Source organism: Podarcis erhardii (genome assembly GCF_964252035.2).
Source record: "Podarcis erhardii genome assembly, chromosome: 7".
NCBI lineage: Eukaryota > Metazoa > Chordata > Lepidosauria > Squamata > Lacertidae > Podarcis > Podarcis erhardii.
In genome coordinates, this window is record NC_138511.1 from 46,496,251 (window position 1) to 46,512,568 (window position 16,318).

The 16,318-nt window shown below is 46.4% G+C and overlaps 1 protein-coding gene across 3 annotated transcripts; it reads left to right on the forward strand.

Annotated features, from left to right (window-relative positions):
* The first annotated feature begins 789 nt into the window (after nucleotides 1-789).
* On the forward strand, nucleotides 790-15,995 carry TPPP3 (tubulin polymerization promoting protein family member 3). Of its 3 annotated transcripts, none has more exons than XM_081871974.1 (5): nucleotides 790-902; nucleotides 3,459-3,539; nucleotides 9,519-9,712; nucleotides 13,359-13,512; nucleotides 15,221-15,995. In XM_081871974.1, exons 3-5 carry the CDS (start codon nucleotides 9,525-9,527, stop codon nucleotides 15,407-15,409), a joined length of 531 nt encoding a protein of 176 aa, XP_081728100.1. In that variant the 5' UTR covers nucleotides 790-902; nucleotides 3,459-3,539; nucleotides 9,519-9,524; the 3' UTR covers nucleotides 15,410-15,995. The 3 variants fall into 3 exon arrangements, with proteins under 3 accessions (XP_081728100.1, XP_081728101.1, XP_081728099.1); XM_081871975.1 differs by lacking the exon at nucleotides 3,459-3,539 and adding an exon at nucleotides 2,005-2,085 and having other exon boundaries at nucleotides 865-902; XM_081871973.1 differs by lacking the exon at nucleotides 790-902 and adding an exon at nucleotides 2,026-2,085.
* The last annotated feature ends 323 nt before the right edge of the window (nucleotides 15,996-16,318 follow it).

Here is a 16,318-nt window from a genome sequence, read left to right on the forward strand (position 1 = left end):
AATCTGAAAACCAGGCCACATGATGAATGGTTGAGGGAGTTGGGTATGTTTCGCCTGGTAAAGAGGAGACCGAGAGGAGATAGGATAGCCATCTTCAAATAACTTAAAGGGCTGTCACATGGAAGATGGAGCAGACTTGATTTCTCCTGCTCCGGAATCTAAGACCCAAACCAATGGATTCAAGTTACAAGAAATGAGGAAGATGTTTCTGGCAGTAAGAGCTGTTTGACAGTGGAACAGACTCCCACAAGAAGTGGTGAACTCTCCTTCAAGCAGAGGTGGGGTGCCTGTCTGTCCTGGATGCTTTAGTTGAGATTCCTGCATTGCAGGGGGTTGGACTAGATGACCCTTGGGGTCCCTTCCAACCCTACAATTCAAGGGCTCAGAGTCTTGGCACAGACGGGGGGCCGGTCTTTGGGCTAAGCCTCTTGCTTTGGGGAAAGAGAAGGGTGCGCAGAAAAAGGTTGCTGAGAACTTCAGCATGACACAGGCATCTCTCTCTCCTGCTGCTCCCCCTCCCCCCGCGATGCCATCCATTTATTCCCCGCTAATGTTCCGGAGCCAGCAGCAGCAGCAGCAATCCCAAGGTCTCAGCATCATCCACCGTCGCACTAATGGCCCATTTGGCGCCAGGCCCGCGTTGGAGCGGACGGAGGGGCTGCCCAGCGCGCCTGCGCCTCCCTCTTCCCCGGAGGGAGGTGTCTTGGCTCTTCCTCGCTTTTGCACGCCCCCCCGCCCCGCCGCTTCCTATTCCCTCCCCGCGCTGTGTCACTGGGGTCTCTATGGAGACGGGAATCAACAGCCGAGCCTCGCCCCGCCGGCAGCGGCGCGTCTCCAAGAGCCAGAGGGGTGGTTTTCTCCCCCTTTTTTTGCAAGGCGCAGCGTAGTGGAAGGCAAGCCGGGTAAGGAGCGCGCGCGGGGGGTAAGGCGTAGCCAGGCGAAGGGGATCCGGAGTGGGGTAAGGAGGAACCGGGGTATCCCCATCCCCGTGGACAATGCAGGCTTCTTGCAGCCGGAGGCTTGGGGAACCCCTGTCTCTCCGTTCCTCCTGCATCCACCCACTAGGCATGCTGACCAAACCTTTGCATTCCGCTCCTTCCCTTCCTCTCAGTCAATGTACCTCCGACGATCTCTTCGTTTATTCCCATCACTATGCTAAGGTTGCAATCCCGATTCTCTACATGCATACTCGGGAGGGAGTCCCAGTGACTTCAATGGGATTTATTTACTTCCACGTAAACAACGGCCGCGAGGCTGTTGCTTGACGTTTGCTGTCGCAGGGTCATCAGGGGGTGCTGCGTCCAGGCGGGTGTTTGTGGCGGGGTCTCCCTCTGTTTTTCAGCATTGCACCCGAGGCGATGATGTCACTTGGCTCCAGACTAACTAATTCGGAATAATTCCTTCTCTAGTTCCTTTCCTAGTTCCCTGTGCATGTATAATATAAATACCGGGTACACCCTCCTTCCCCTGCTTGTTTAACTAACCAGATTGTGAGAATGGGCAGCTTGTCAACGGGAGCAATCTCTGTTAGAAATCCCTGTGTTGTGTCTGCAAACCTGGAAATGGAGGAATTAGCTTGGCATCAGCTGTGCTTTGATGAATATTTGACTCACTAGATCTGCACCACATGCCTTGAGTCGGCAGACCCACCCATGACTCTGTATAAAGCTTCTTTTAGGTGCTCTTTAGTTGTTCCAGGGTATGCATGTTGTTAATAGCATTGTGAAATAGAAAGCAGAAGATAGCGCTCTCTGTTTATTTTCCCCCAGTGGAATTTATTTATTTGCATAACATAATTTTGCATGTCACAAATAAGCTGCACTGAGTTCAGTGGGACTTATTACTGGAAAAGTGTGTTTGAACTGCAGCCTTTTTTCTTTTTGATGTTTTTTTTCTTCTTTACCTGATGCCTTAAATTGATTCTCCCCCCCCCCCACCTCTTTTTGCATAGAACATGGGTGAGTTGACATTGCTTTGTCTACCTTTTGCTCTGTTCTTTTCTAGAATCTCTGCCCATCATCTGCTGATGTATTTTAAAATTTGCAACCCGGGACCTCTTAACTGTTGAAACATAACTAACCTGTGGTAAGGAATCTTGAGTGTTCATTCTTGCTTAGAAATGCAGAGTTGAATCCAGACTTGGTTGTGCTTAGAGCAGACACTTCGAAATCAATGGGTCTTCTTTAAGCATGATTAAATCTGGATCCTCATCTAGTTCAGTAACCTCCAGGAGAATCCCAGCACAGACCAATAGGCACAAAATGGCAAGTTAGGGGTTTCCTCTTGCCCATCTTGGACTGTAACGTCTGTGCAGTTTAAACGTTAGTGACAATCCCAAATGGATGCATGCAGCAGCTTCCCAGGATCAACCCCTGGCATCTCCAGTTAAAGTTTCAGGTTGCATGGATTTTATTTATTTATTTAAAAACATTTCTATAATGCTTGATTGTACAAAAACCTCTAAGTGGTTTACCAAAAAAAATATAAAACGTTCAAATTATGAATTAAACATACTTAAAAACAGCTCTTGAGACCCTGCAGAGCCACTGCCACAAAGTAGTAAACAATAGTGGGTGGGATGGACAAATTGTCTGACTTGGTATACAGCTTCTAAAAGCGACTCTTCTGATTTTTGTTTTGGATGTTGAGTGCGCACATATGCACACAAAAAGCCTGAGAGATGTTTTACAGAGGTGCTTTTGGCATCATGCACAACCGTGCATTTAGCCCTCTGGTCTTGTGTATGTCTGGATTTACGTGCCTGCAGAAAAGCGGCCAGTGAGATGCTTTCCTTTGAGTGCCGCTGGCATTGTTCTGGCTTGGTGATATCATTTCTCAGGCTTCTGCTTCTAGCAGTTCAGCTGAACTGGCAGAATAGAAAACTGCACCAGGCAAGCTGGCTGTAGTTCAGTGATAGAACCTTGCATGCAGAAGGTCTTTGGGTCATTCGCTGGCATCTCCAGGTAGGACAGGGAGTGACTCTGGTCTGAAGCCAAAGAGAGCCACTGCCAGTCAGTGTAGACAGCACTGAGATGGATGGATCCCAGCAAAGGAGAGCCTATCACCTCCCAAGGCAGCGTGTCCCATTGCTGGACAGCTCTTTCTCGGAGGTTTATCTGGAATATGCTTTCCTGCAATTTCCACCCATTAGTTTGTGCTCTGCATTCTGAAGCAACAGTGCACAAGGCTGCTCCATCTTCTGTGTGAAAGCCCTTTGGGAAGACCCCCGAGAGATAGGTGAATTTGTCGATTTCTGTTTTTCTTGGTTTCTCATTTTTCCAGTCAAGTTTTCCACATTTCCACAACAGCTTATCAACATTTTAGTGCAAATTTATTCTAATATGCTCATTTTTGTTTGTAATTTTGCCTAACATACCTTTATGATTGTTATTTTCATTGATCTTTGCATTTATATGCATGTTTACTACAGTATATGCATTTTTGTACACATTACATAGGTGGAGAATTGCATTGCGAAATTTGTAGAAGTGTGAATTTTGAAGGATAGCTGTGTTCACGTAGTGCTTTGAAGCGATTTGGTAAGTATGCTTTAAATACAGTCTAAAGCAAATTTCTCCCCAATCCCCTACAATGGACAAGGATTGTAGTCCAAAACATCTGAAGGGCACCAGGTTGGGGATGGCCATTTTACACTAAGTAGCCAGTGTGGGGTTGGATCAGAGGGAGCCAAATTGGAACCACAGTGTGGAGGGAAGTGAGTTTTAACCCTCTGTCTGCATCCCCTGTTGATTGGAATGAGAGGAAAACTCCTATTTCAGTCAGTGGGAGCTTTCTTCCTATTGCAAATAGCAGTTGCCGGGGGTCTGATTCCAGCTGGGACCACAGCAAGGGTTAAAGGGTGCATAGGGAATCTTTTTCAGACCAAGGACCACATGTTCACCTGGGCAACCTTCTGAAGGTTCCATTCCAGTGGTGGGAGGGGCCAGAAGCAAATGTGGGTGGAGCAATAAATGTGCATTTTACCCTTGTAAAGGTAAAGGGACCCCTGACCGTGAGGTCCAGTTGCGGACGACTCTGGGATTGGGGCGCTCATCTCGCTTTATTGGCCGAGGGTGCCGGCGTATGGCTTCCGGATCATGTGGCCAGCATGATTAAGCCACTTCTGGCAAACCAGAGCAGCACATGGAAACGCCGTTTACCTTCCCGCCAGAGCGGTACCTATTTATCTACTTGCACTGATGTGCTTTTGAACTGCTAGGTTGGCAGGAGCTGGGACCAAGCATCAGGAGCTCACCCTGTCACGGGGATTCGAACCGCCGACTTTCTGATCGGCAAGCCCTAGGCTCTGTGGTTTAACCCACAGTGCCATCCACGTCCCTTTACCTTTGTACATTAGGCTAATTTTTACACACACTTACTCAGCCACCTCTAACTTCCATCCAGGCATGCAAGAGGCAGTCAAGCACACATTCCAGGCAGGCAGAAACTTAAGGAGGGTGTGAAGTAGGGCTAGTGAGGAGTGTGGCCTGGAGACAGGGGTGTGGTGGAGGAGGGGGTGCGCCTGGCAAGAGTTCCAAGGGCCCAACAGAGAGGCCCTTCAATGCACTATGTGGTAACATTGGGGAATATTCACAGAGCAACTAAAAAAGAGGAACGATGTTTGGATATTCCAGTAAAAAGCCATCACTATTTCTGCATCAGTGACATGTTGCAAATACACCCTGGAAAAAACACCAGTTTGGAGGAACCCTCTGTCTAAGAAGTGCAGGCCAGGCCAATTTCCTTAAAAATGCAGACTGGATAAAATTCTTGAGCATCCCAGCTGATGAGCTAGATGTTCACTGGTTGAGCTCTGATATACCTTTGTCTTTTGCAGCCCCTGTGGGCTCCTTTCTTAAATTTGAACTGACCCTATCATGCCGACTGTTGATGCCTTCTGGACAGGATTGAATGTGTGAAATGAAAGCAGATGAGCAGCTCTAAACCATAGTTTAATTGTTGTAGCTTTGGAAATAGAAACGGTGGTTTAGGTTCTAAGCTACAGTCAGCACAAGCTATGGATGTGATTTCTTGTCTGAACTGAACCAGATTGTTGTTTAGATAGGTTCTGTGTTGCCCACGTAAGTTGTGTATGTGTGTATTTGTGTAGCTAAGATCTCTGAAGAAGACGCAACTAGCAAGCCAAGCATAATGACTGACTTAGTTAGGTGTTGGCCAAATGGTGAAAGAATCCATACATACCTTGAGCAACTGTAGAAAGGCAGGGTTGGTTTTAAATAAATACATTAAATAAATACAAGGATTAAGAGCTGCTGCCCTCTACCTGGGTGCTTCACGATTTATGTGTCAATCATGTTTGCTGTGGCTACAACTGACGTTGCCCACAGTAAACATGTAGAGTGTGAAGGGCAAGTGGGTGTCCCTAAAGTGCAGCTCTTTGTGTGCTATGTGACTGGGGGGGTAGACAGATGCCCTCTGAGAGCAAACTGCAGATACAGCATTTATCCCTAAACACACAGGGACGTGTACCAGGGAGTCCTGATAGGCTGTGACTCCCTGTCTAGCAGAAGATCCCTGATTGGCTGCGACTGTGACTCACAACCAATCAGGGCTCCTATGTGAATAAGGGAGTCTCAGCCAATCTTAGGTGCATGCGTCTCAATTTTTGTGTGAAAAGTGAGAAAACCTGCAGTTTGCTTTGCTCACCTGTGCAAACATCTCTACCTCTGCATGTCTGGGAGACAAATTGTGGGGCCCACAGTTTGCTGTCAACCTAAATCTCAGTCAAAGGGGCATCTATTATAGAACATGCCGCAAGTCAGTCAGTCAGTTTTATTGTATACAGTGGTACCTCGGGTTAAGTACTTAATTCGTTCCGGAGGTCCGTTCTTAACCTGAAACTGTTCTTAACCTGAAGGACCACTTTAGCTAATGGGGCCTCCTGCTGCTGCCGCGCCACCAGAGCACAATTTCTGTTCTCATCCTGAAGCAAAATTCTTAACCCGAGGTAATATTTCTGGGTTAGCGGAGTCTGTAACCTGAAGCGTATGTAACCTGAAGTGTATGTAACCTGAGGTACCACTGTATAGCCAAAGGTCTTTACAAAGGACAACAGAGAATAAAAGGAAAACTTTCAATCATACAATGTAGCAGTTTACAACATAAAATAAATGTACAACATTAAAATGTAAGACATGCACAAAGCTTCTTCAGGAGAGGGAGCCTTCAAACCAGCCTTTTGGGGAGCGTAAGGTTCAATGCAAGTAAAGTATAAAATGATGCACATTTGGGGAAAACGCATACAGGTTTGAGCTTCAAGCTTCTTGGATGAGGGCTGCGGCAAATAATTTTAAAAAGTTAAATTATGAGTGGCTATTCACACGGGTTACCGCATGTGTGTCTCAGGGGTAAAGCACACTGACCAAGGTACACTGAGTTTAGTTCTCCACATTTGCAAAGTCAAGGATTCTGCAATTGGATAAGTACACAGCTGTACATTATCATCATTCTTTAATTTATTATTTATTAAATTTCTATACTGCCCTTCATCCGAGGATCACAGGGCAGTTTGCAATATAAAAACACAAAATACATAACATAGTTACAAACAAACAGAAATAACCCCCCTCCCACAGTTTAAAAACCCATAGTTTAATATGCCCACATGTTATTGCAGTTTTCCAAATGGCCAAACCTGCATAATTTGTGCCCATTATATTTTTTTTTTGCAGTTGTACACCCAGTACACCTGCTGCTGTGTACAGTGGTACCTTGGGTTACATACGCTTCAGGTTACATACACTTCAGGTTACACACTCCGCTAACCCAGAAATAGTGCTTCAGGTTAAGAACTTTGCTTCAGGTTAAGAACAGAAAACGGGCTCCGGCGGCGCGGCGGCAGCAGGAGGCCCTATTAGCTAAAGTGGTGCTTCAGGTTAAGAACAGTTTCAGGTTAAGTACAGCCCTCCGGAACAAATTAAGTACTTAACCCGAGGTACCACTGTATTTCTGTGCATGCAGATTGATGTACATCCAAGTGTGGCTGTGACGTCTGTTGGGTAGGGCCTGCAGCTCCACTGCTCCTTTCCAGGAGATACCTTCATCCAGCAGAGGAGAAATTTTAAGGAGAGAGAGAGAAAGGGAAAAAAGTTCACACGCATACCTATGTCCGTTAGTGTGGAGTTAAGTACATATGCTAATCCACACTATCCTCCCCAGAGCAACCACGTCCAAGTAGCACAACCTGCCCTTAGCAACCATCGCCAGGCAACACAAACTGTGGCCGCCCCAGCAGCCAAGCCCACATGCCTGTTTTTGTTTAATGTCAGGCCGTAACTAAGATCCTGGACCTGGCAGGCCCCCCAGGCTGGCTAGTGCCCTAATAGCCTGCCCTGGGCATGGGTGGATCTTGGCAGGGAGCCCGAGCAAGGGGATAGCTGAGGGTAAATGTCCGTGAGAAATGGACAGCGTTTCCCCAAAGTAGCAGTGGATTGAGTTAATAATTGTGCGGGGAAATTCCAGTTAGTGCTGGCATTGACACAGGGCAAGCCAGGGCGTTTGCTGAGAAGATAGGTCTGCTCTTGCTAGGCATGGGCAAATCTGTCCATTTTGGTTTCCCTTGTTTCCTCATTTTTCTAATCTTAAGTTTAGTTCTCCACATTTGCATAGATGATTGTAAGAATAAATTTTAAAACTTGGAAAAAATCTCATGAAAATTCATCAGCGTTTTTTGTGAAGATCTTTCCTAATAGACACCTTTTTGCCTATAACACACAACTTTTGCAAAGCAATTTTCCTTAACACACTGCACTTTCCTCTTGTCCATGTGCTGGTTTTTCGGATTATGACAACAATGGTGCTCGCATACTGAACTTCAGAAGTAGGGGGAAAGTTTATGATAAATCTGAAACAGCCAGTAGCTTCTACAGAAGGTTTGAGAAAAGTGCTCTATCTAGGATGCCCTGATTTATCTCCGGAACCAAGAAATCTGTTCAAACAGTGCACTAAGACCAACAATGGAGCTCAGGGAGAAATCCAATTTACTTTGCATTTAAATGTGGATTTTTCTAAGTCACACTTTCTAAAACAAATTGTGAACTGAAACGCAGCCAATCCTTTGGAAATTTGCAGTTCCCCAGATTTTGCAATGCAGTTCTCTAGCCAAGTGGTTGGCATCTGTCTGTCTCGAGAGACAATGGATCATGCCTCCAGGGATGAAGGCAAGCCGCTGAGTTAGCAGCACTGAAATGACCTCCTTGGGGCACAAGCCTGAGCAGTGTATATGGAGGTACTGGGCTTCCCAGATGACAAGACCCCGCCCCCTCAGCCTCACTGATGTGGTCCAAAGGAAAGCAGAGCAATGTTTGGCACCAGCTTGGTTGCAGTAGTTTCCAGAAGGAGGCGTACATGGTGCCATCCAACCGTATTAGAGACTCCACTGTGGATTTGTGTAGCAAATTTTCTTCTCCCAAATTTGTGTAGCCTTTTCTTCTCCCAAAGATATCCCACAAGGAAGTGGAGGTTTAGGACCAGGATTTTCCTTCTCCTAGAAAGGTTATCTTCCTAGATTGACAAGCCCCATCTGCCCCTCTCTTTCTTCTACAGCATGTGCAGAAACTGGCTTCTTAACTGTTTGACCCAGTACAGTGGTACCTCAGGTTATGAACTTAATTCGTTCTGGAGGTCCGTTCTTAACCTAAAACTGTTCTTAACCTGAAGCACCACTTTAGCTAATGGGGCCTCCTGCTGCTGCTGCGCCGCCAGAGCACGATTTCTGTTCTCATCCTGAAGCAAAATTCTTAACCCGAGGTAATATTTCTGGGTTAGCGGAGTCTGTAACCTGAAGAGTATGTAACCTGAAGCGTATGTAACCCGAGGTACCACTGTATTGGTTTCGTCCACTCAGTCTGTCTTCACGTGCAGGGAAAGTCCCTAACTCACCAAGGGATTGAGATACATTGGCTACCCTCGCCTAGTTTAGCCAGCCAGTCAAAGTCGTTTCCTGGGGTGTGGCCGCTGTTGCATGCTGACAGCTTTTAGGAGCCACAGGTTAAAGCTGAGTGCAGACAGGAGACCAAAAGTGAACAAACTTCTCCAAAAGGAGTGCAATATATCCCCCACCAGAGGCACTGCCCCACCCCTAGCACCCCATACACCTCTCTAGTCAAGTAATGTATACTATAATACATATACTAGAGTAAAGTGTTCATATAAATACATACATTACTGAAAGCAAGATATAAAAATGCAATATATATGGGGAATTTGCTTTGCAAAAATGTGTATCAGGAGAAAGTTGACCTAAGATGCTGATGAATTTTCCTAAGGACTCCCCTCCCCCTCCCACTTTTAACAAAAATTGCAAATTGTTGCTGTGAAAATGTGGAGAACTGAATTCCAATTTGGAAAAAAATGATAAATGAGGGGGAAATGAAACTGACAGATTCCACCATCCCTAGGTAGGGGGAAATGTCTAGATGAGCTTTAGGAAATGTGTACATGATGGCACACGCAATGCCTGTTGCTTGGATCTGAGCAGCCCCCTGTGTGTTTTACAGAACATCATGGCTGAGAGCACAGACATGGCTTCATTGGAGGAGAGCTTCCGAAAGTTTGCCATCTACGGTGATACCAAAGCTACAGGGCAAGAAATGAATGGCAAGAACTGGGCCAAACTGTGTAAGGATTGCAAAGTAACAGATGGCAAAGGGGTCACCAGCACAGATGTGGACATTGTCTTCAGCAAGGTGAAGTAAGTGCCTGCTTCCATCTCACTTCCTTCTGGTTCTGCTTCATGTTGGTTCTTAATTTACAAAAAAAAAGGAGACTCGGATGGGACTGAAACCCGTGGGCAAGTCTTTGAAGCCCTGACCCTGGAAGCAAGAGCCCAATGAACTAATTCATAGAAACATTATACTAAATCAGATCCTTGGTACCCTAACAGGCAGGTTTCCCTCCCATACCTGCCTCAGATGTTGGGGATTGAACCTGTGACCTTCTGCATGCAAAGCAGATGCTCTTCCACAGAGCTACAGCCCTTCCCCAGACTTCTATTCCATTCCCTTCCATTGCCTACCAAGCATGGCCTCATTAAGACATGCTGAGACCCTAAGCTATGTCAATTTCAATTTTATTTGCTGTTACAACCATCGTGGTCATTTCAGCCACCTCCAGAAAGAAATATACATCCTATGCATACTATACAGAATGTGCATAGATATACCAGTTTGTTTGTTTGTTTGTTTGTTTGTTTGTTTGTTTGTTTGTTTGTTTGGTGTGTGTGTGTGTGTTTATATAAGCTTTGCCAAGTTGAAGAAGTCCCATGACATTACCACCCCCACCCCGCAAAATTCATAGACAACACTGAGCTAGGTGTACCAATAGTCTAACTTGATATAAGGCAACTTCTTATGCTCTGTTGAACCCTGCTCCCCTCAAGTCAAATACTTAGAGCACAATGTTATGCATGTTGACTAGGAAGGAAATCCCATTGTGCTCAATGATGCTTATTCCCTAGGGGTAACATGCTTAGATTTACAACTTTAACCAAGATTTACAACTTTAACCAAGTACCTTCCTAATCTATTTTTTGACTTCTGGAAAAAATGTTTGAGATATTTTTATAACACACTTGTAAAAATAACACAGCACATGTTCATCTGTTTACTAAATATAAGTAAAATAGATAAACCAGATCTCAATTGATTAAGGGCAGTGACTTTTTTTCTTTTACTCCAATACATAATTTTCCAGATGACTTGCATTAATGGCGACAAGGGACAGAAACTCTGCACATGTTCAAAAACCCTGTCTGCAGCCAGACTACAAACCTAGCAGAAAACAGCCCAACCCACAAAAAAGAGGCTTAGCTTTCTGTGTCAATGCCAAGCACCAGCTTAAAAAGATACACACACACAGCTTCTTTGGCTCAATGCCAGCTTCAGTTTGGCATTGTTGTGTTTCACATCTGTGCTTCTGGGGAGACTGAGCATGCATTGCTCAATGGTGCTGTCCCGGTTTGATTCAGCAATATTGGCAGGAACACTTTTGTTTGTACTGTTGAACTGCTCCATGTCAGCTGCTGTTTGAGAAATTAAGCCTTTGGTCCTGGCAAAAATAAAAAACAAACAGCTATTGACTGCTGTTAGTGTAACTCTCTTGCAATGGAAAGCACTTTGGCTGCAGCAGCGAAAGCTACAGTTTAATGTGGGGGGGGGGGGGAGAGAGAGAAAGAGAGAGATGAGCTGGGCCAGCCCACCAGCTATATCTTGTCCCTCTTCAGCTGTGACCCCTCCACCTTCCCAATATCCCTCCTGCAGAGAGACTTATGGCTTACTAAAAATTTTCCATTGCCACCAGTTGGATTTTTTAAAAAGCTTTGTAGCAATGACGGGAAGGGGATTAAAATTTTTTTTTATTGGTGGGATCACTGTTGGGGAGAAAAGTGATAGACCTAACTTCTGGGCTTGCAGTGATCTCAACAGCAAGTAAGGCCCTCTGCAGCTATAAATTAATTTAACAAAAAAGCAACAGTCATAGCGGCACACAAATGTAATATGTAGTTTGATCCTAGGCTGGAGACTTGTGACCCCAGGGCAGGCCCAGCTTCTGAAGGAAAATGACATGTAGATGCCTGTTGTGCATCCAGCTTAACATGTGATTTAACCACCAGAAGCCCCATATCTCAGAGGTGTGTGGACTGGTTGCAGTTAGTGGTTTGGGGAAAGCTCTTGGCATGTGTGTCACCTGTTCTCAGCTTCAGTCTGGTCAAAACTCAGGGACAGCTTATACCAGGGATGGGGAAGTTGAATGTGGCCTCCAAGTCTCTCTGTCTCACAGGACTCTCCTCAGGCCACACTCCTCTCCAGCCTTGCTTTGCACCCTCCTGGACTGCTTTTGCTTGGCTAGAATGTGTCCCGCAACTCAGATGACGACTTGTGCTTGTCTGGATGGGGGATGGAGGCAGGGAACTCTGTGTGTGAGTCTGTGTAGAAACAAGCCTGTTGTACAAAAAGTAAAATCAATCTCCATTGCTCCACCCTCTTTTGCTTCTGGCTCTGCCCATCACTGGCATGTGGCCCCCAAAAGGCTGCCTAGGAGGGAATGTAGACTTCCAGCTTGAAAAAGTTCCCCTGCCTCTGGTTTATGCAGGCAACAGAATCAATAAGTAAAGCTATTTTCTGGATGGCGTCACCTAAAGTCACAAATGAGGAATTGCATATCTAAGTGCTCTCTCACACACCCAATATTTCCCTGCATGTAGAAAATCAGACTGAAGACAGATACTTGTAGGATAGTGGGCCTTAGTTTACAAGCACCTTTGTTGTGGTCCTTCCAAACATACCTTTCCTCTCTGGGGGTTGAGGCCTCAAAAAGACAATTTCTGCCAGTTTGCTGCAGAAGCTGTCAGCGTTCAGCACCGATAGGTGTTGCCACCAGCTACCAGTCTCTAGAACTTTTAAACAAATGTTTCAGTTATTCTAGCTAGTTAGCTGGTATATATCAAGATTTTCAGAGATGTAGCCATGTTAAGTTGCGTACACACTCCAAACCAACTTCAGTCTGAATTGAGAACGACCTAGCTGTGTTTTAAGCTGGTAATGTGTACACAGTCTTAGTCTCTTTCTTTAAAAGCAACAAAGATTCTTGTGGCACCTTAAAGACTAACAGTTTCATTATGGCATAAACTCTTGTGGACTACAGTCTGGCCTGGCCTGACTACATCGGATGAAGTGGACTCTAGTCTGCAATGGTCACAGCACATCTGGAGTACCATGTCCACTTCTGTATGGCACAACTTAAGAAGGACGTTGACAAGCTAGAGCTTGTCCAGAAGTTGACACCCAGGATAGAGCTGGGTATGTTTAGCCCAGATAAGAGGAGATTAAGAGGAGACATGATAGCAGTCTTCAAATATCTGAAGGGAGGTCATGTAAAAGATGAAGCGGACTTGTGCTCTGTTGCTCCAGAGAGCAGGAATAGATTGAGTGGTAGAAATTGCCCGGAACCAAAACCCAGCTAAACAATGGGAGGAACTTGCAAGTTCTTGTCCTTCTACAACTGGGAGCCAGGACACCCTCCCTGCATGCTTTTGCTTGGCAGGAATGTATTCTTGAACTCTGATAATGGTTCGGGGTTGCCTGGAAGGAGGTGGTTAAGGGGTGTGAATGTGTATTGAAACAAGCCTACTGTACGAAGGTAGAATTTGTATTCATTCCCTGCCCTCTTTTGCGTCTGGCCCCACTTATCACTGACCTATGGCCCCTTAGAAGTTGCCTAGAAGGAAATGTGGCCTTCAGACTGAAGAAGGTGTCCTCCCCCCCCCCCCGTGTATGAGTCAGAGGGGCAAAGGTAGTTGCGATTTGGCTCCTGAGTCCCATGTGCCTATTCTGTTCCAGAGGGAAGACGGCCAGAGTCATAAACTATGAGGAGTTCAAGAAGGCCTTGGAGGAGCTGGCCCCAAAGAGGTTTAAGGACAAAAGCAAAGAGGAAGCGTATGAATCCATCTGCCAGCTGGTGGCAGGCAAAGAACCGACTAACGTGGGCGTCACTGTGAGTAACTGCTGCCGGTGCTGCAGGAAGAAGCAGAGCCGACTCCGGGTGGGAATCCAGAAGCAGGCCAGGTTGGGTCTAGGACAGGGATGGGGAGCCAGTGGCCTTCCAGATGTTGCTGAACTCCAACTCCCATCAGCGCCAGCCAGCATGGCCTGGGATGATGTGTGTTGTAAACCAGTAACATCTGGAGACAGCAGCTTCCCCACCTGAACTCCACTGACTAGGAGCAGCTCTCCAGGGTTTCCCAAGCCTTACCTGGAGATTCTGTGAATTGGACCAGGAAATGTCTGTATGCAAAGTGTGCATTCTGGTAGTGAATTGCAGCTTTCTCGTATGGTACGGCTTAACTCACTCTCAGTACTTATGGACAGATCAGTCCTTTTCCAATTCCACAAGTGATCGTTTATGAACCTCTTCTGTCCCATTAACTAGCAGAAAAGAAAGCAGTATGGAATTTTGTGTATAAATAATATTTCGATACACAATTTATCATAAATTGTACATTTATATACATCTTTTATCTCACTGTATGTATTTATGTACAGTCCAGTGCTCTTTTCTGAGGGGTACTCAAGGGAATGCAGTACCAGCACCTTTTTTCTAGAAGAAAAGTACTGTACACATTTTAATATGCATTTTAATGCATTTTGTTTTGTTTTCTGAGCCAGGAACTTTATCACAAAATTCAGTGAAGTGTAAAATAGGGTGGATAACTATGTTCCAGTCTTTATGATAGTACAGCAGGTATGGATCAGGTCAGTCTGCTTTGGAACTCATGGAAACTGAATTCCTTAAGCACCCCCGACCAATACAGCTCCTGCTCTTTTCCTATGGGAGGCCCCAGGTTTAATACCTGCACCCCTCATGGAGGATTGACAAAATCATTGAGAACAAGACTTATTGATCATGATGGCTATGTTCCCTCAGGTATCAGAGCCAGTGTGCCTCTGAAGGCCAGTCTCCAGCAGAGCACTATTGGGCTCATGTCCTGCTTGTGGGCTTCCTACAGAAATAACATTGGCCATTGTGAGTAGAGGGCGCTGAGTTGGATAGGCCTTTGGTCTGATCCAGGAGGGCTCTTATGTGCCAGTTGAAGGAGCCTCCAAATTGCAAGACTGGGGAAGACCGCTACCTGCAATGCTGGAGAGCTGTTGGTAAAGCCAGTGGTACTCTGTGTGTCAGGGATGCGGGTGGTGCTGTGGGTTAAACCACAGAGCCTAGGACTTGCCGATTAGAAGGTCGGCGGTTCGAATCCCTGCGACGGGGTGAGCTCCCATTGTTTGGTCCCTGCTCCTGCCAACCTAGCAGTTCGAAAGCACGTCAAAGTGCAAGTAGATAAATAGGTACCGCTTCAGCGGGAAGGTAAACAGCGTTTCCGTGCACTGCTCTGATTCACCAGAAGCGGCTTAGTCATGCTGGCCACATGACCCGGAAGCTGTACGCTGGCTCCCTTGGCCAGTAAAGCAAGGTCAATGCTGCAACCCCAGAGCCAGTCATGACTGGACCTAATGGTCAGGGGTCCCTTTACTTTTACTCTATGTGCCAGTGGTTGACATTGGTACAAAGCAGCTTCTCATATTATTGCATAGTAGATAGTAAAGGAGGTGGAGGTGATGTGGAGGCCATGTTCTGAAGTAGGGGCGATGGTAGTCGTTGCTGAACAAAGAATGGTTCTGACCCCCTCCCTTGTTTTTGTGATTGGCAGAAAGCCAAGGCTGTGGGCGCGGTGGAGAGGCTCACCGACACGTCCAAGTACACAGGCTCCCACAAGGAACGTTTCGACGAGAGTGGGAAGGGCAAAGGCAAGAGCGGACGGGAGAACATTGTGGACAACAGCGGCTATGTGTCGGCCTACAAGCATGCCGGCACCTACGATGCCAAAGTGAAGAAATAGGAGCGGCTGCCGCACCCGTTTGAAGGAAGGGCCACCCTAATGACACGCCCCCTTGCCCTCATGGGGGTTCGGCTCTGCCTGGCCTCACTCCAGCCCCAGAGCAATAGCTGGAAGGGGTGCCTGTCCTTGAATGGTTTACGCAGCTGCAATGTGACCCGGCCACGCACCTTGCTTCCCAAAGTTACACAAACTCAGACTTTTATCTGTGGCACCCACCTGCGCAGCCTACCAAAGGCCTCTACACCTCAAATGTCTCCCTTACCTCACTCTAACCAGCCCCCTCCCCACTGCTTTCCTCACTAGTGCTAATAATGGGAGTCTCCTGCACCGCAGAGAAAATAAAAGGAAAGCTTCATTTGTCACACAGCTTCTAGGGCCACAAAGCTTCTGTCAGGGCAACAAGATGGCAGTCCCTGCCACACAGTTCCCAGGCTTCTGATAGCATTTCCTCATAGTCCTTGCTCTTCCAACCCATGATGATGTCTACTTCCTGTTTGCAGGGGACCCCAGTGCTTCCGACGGCATCATTTCACCGCTTTTGATTGTATCAGAAAAGCAGTATATAAAATAAAAGTACTACTCACAACCATCTTGCTCCTCAACTGACAAGGTAGCTGATCCCTTTTAAACACTGCACGCAGGTGTGGGGAAACTCCTCACCCTGTGGAGGATCACATTCCCTCAGGGGGATATCTGCTGGGGGCACCATGCCATTGGTGGGCACAGCTAAACCCAGGAGGAGAGGGCAGGAAGGACAGGGAAGAAATTTGATTCATTTCACATGTAAAGGCAAATCTGTTTAATACCACACTGAATAGTGACCGTCCTTCAAACTTCACACCTGTCTGAATTTTGCAGTTCTCCAGCCAAGAAATACATACACTGCTGTGAAGTATGTTCATAAATGCA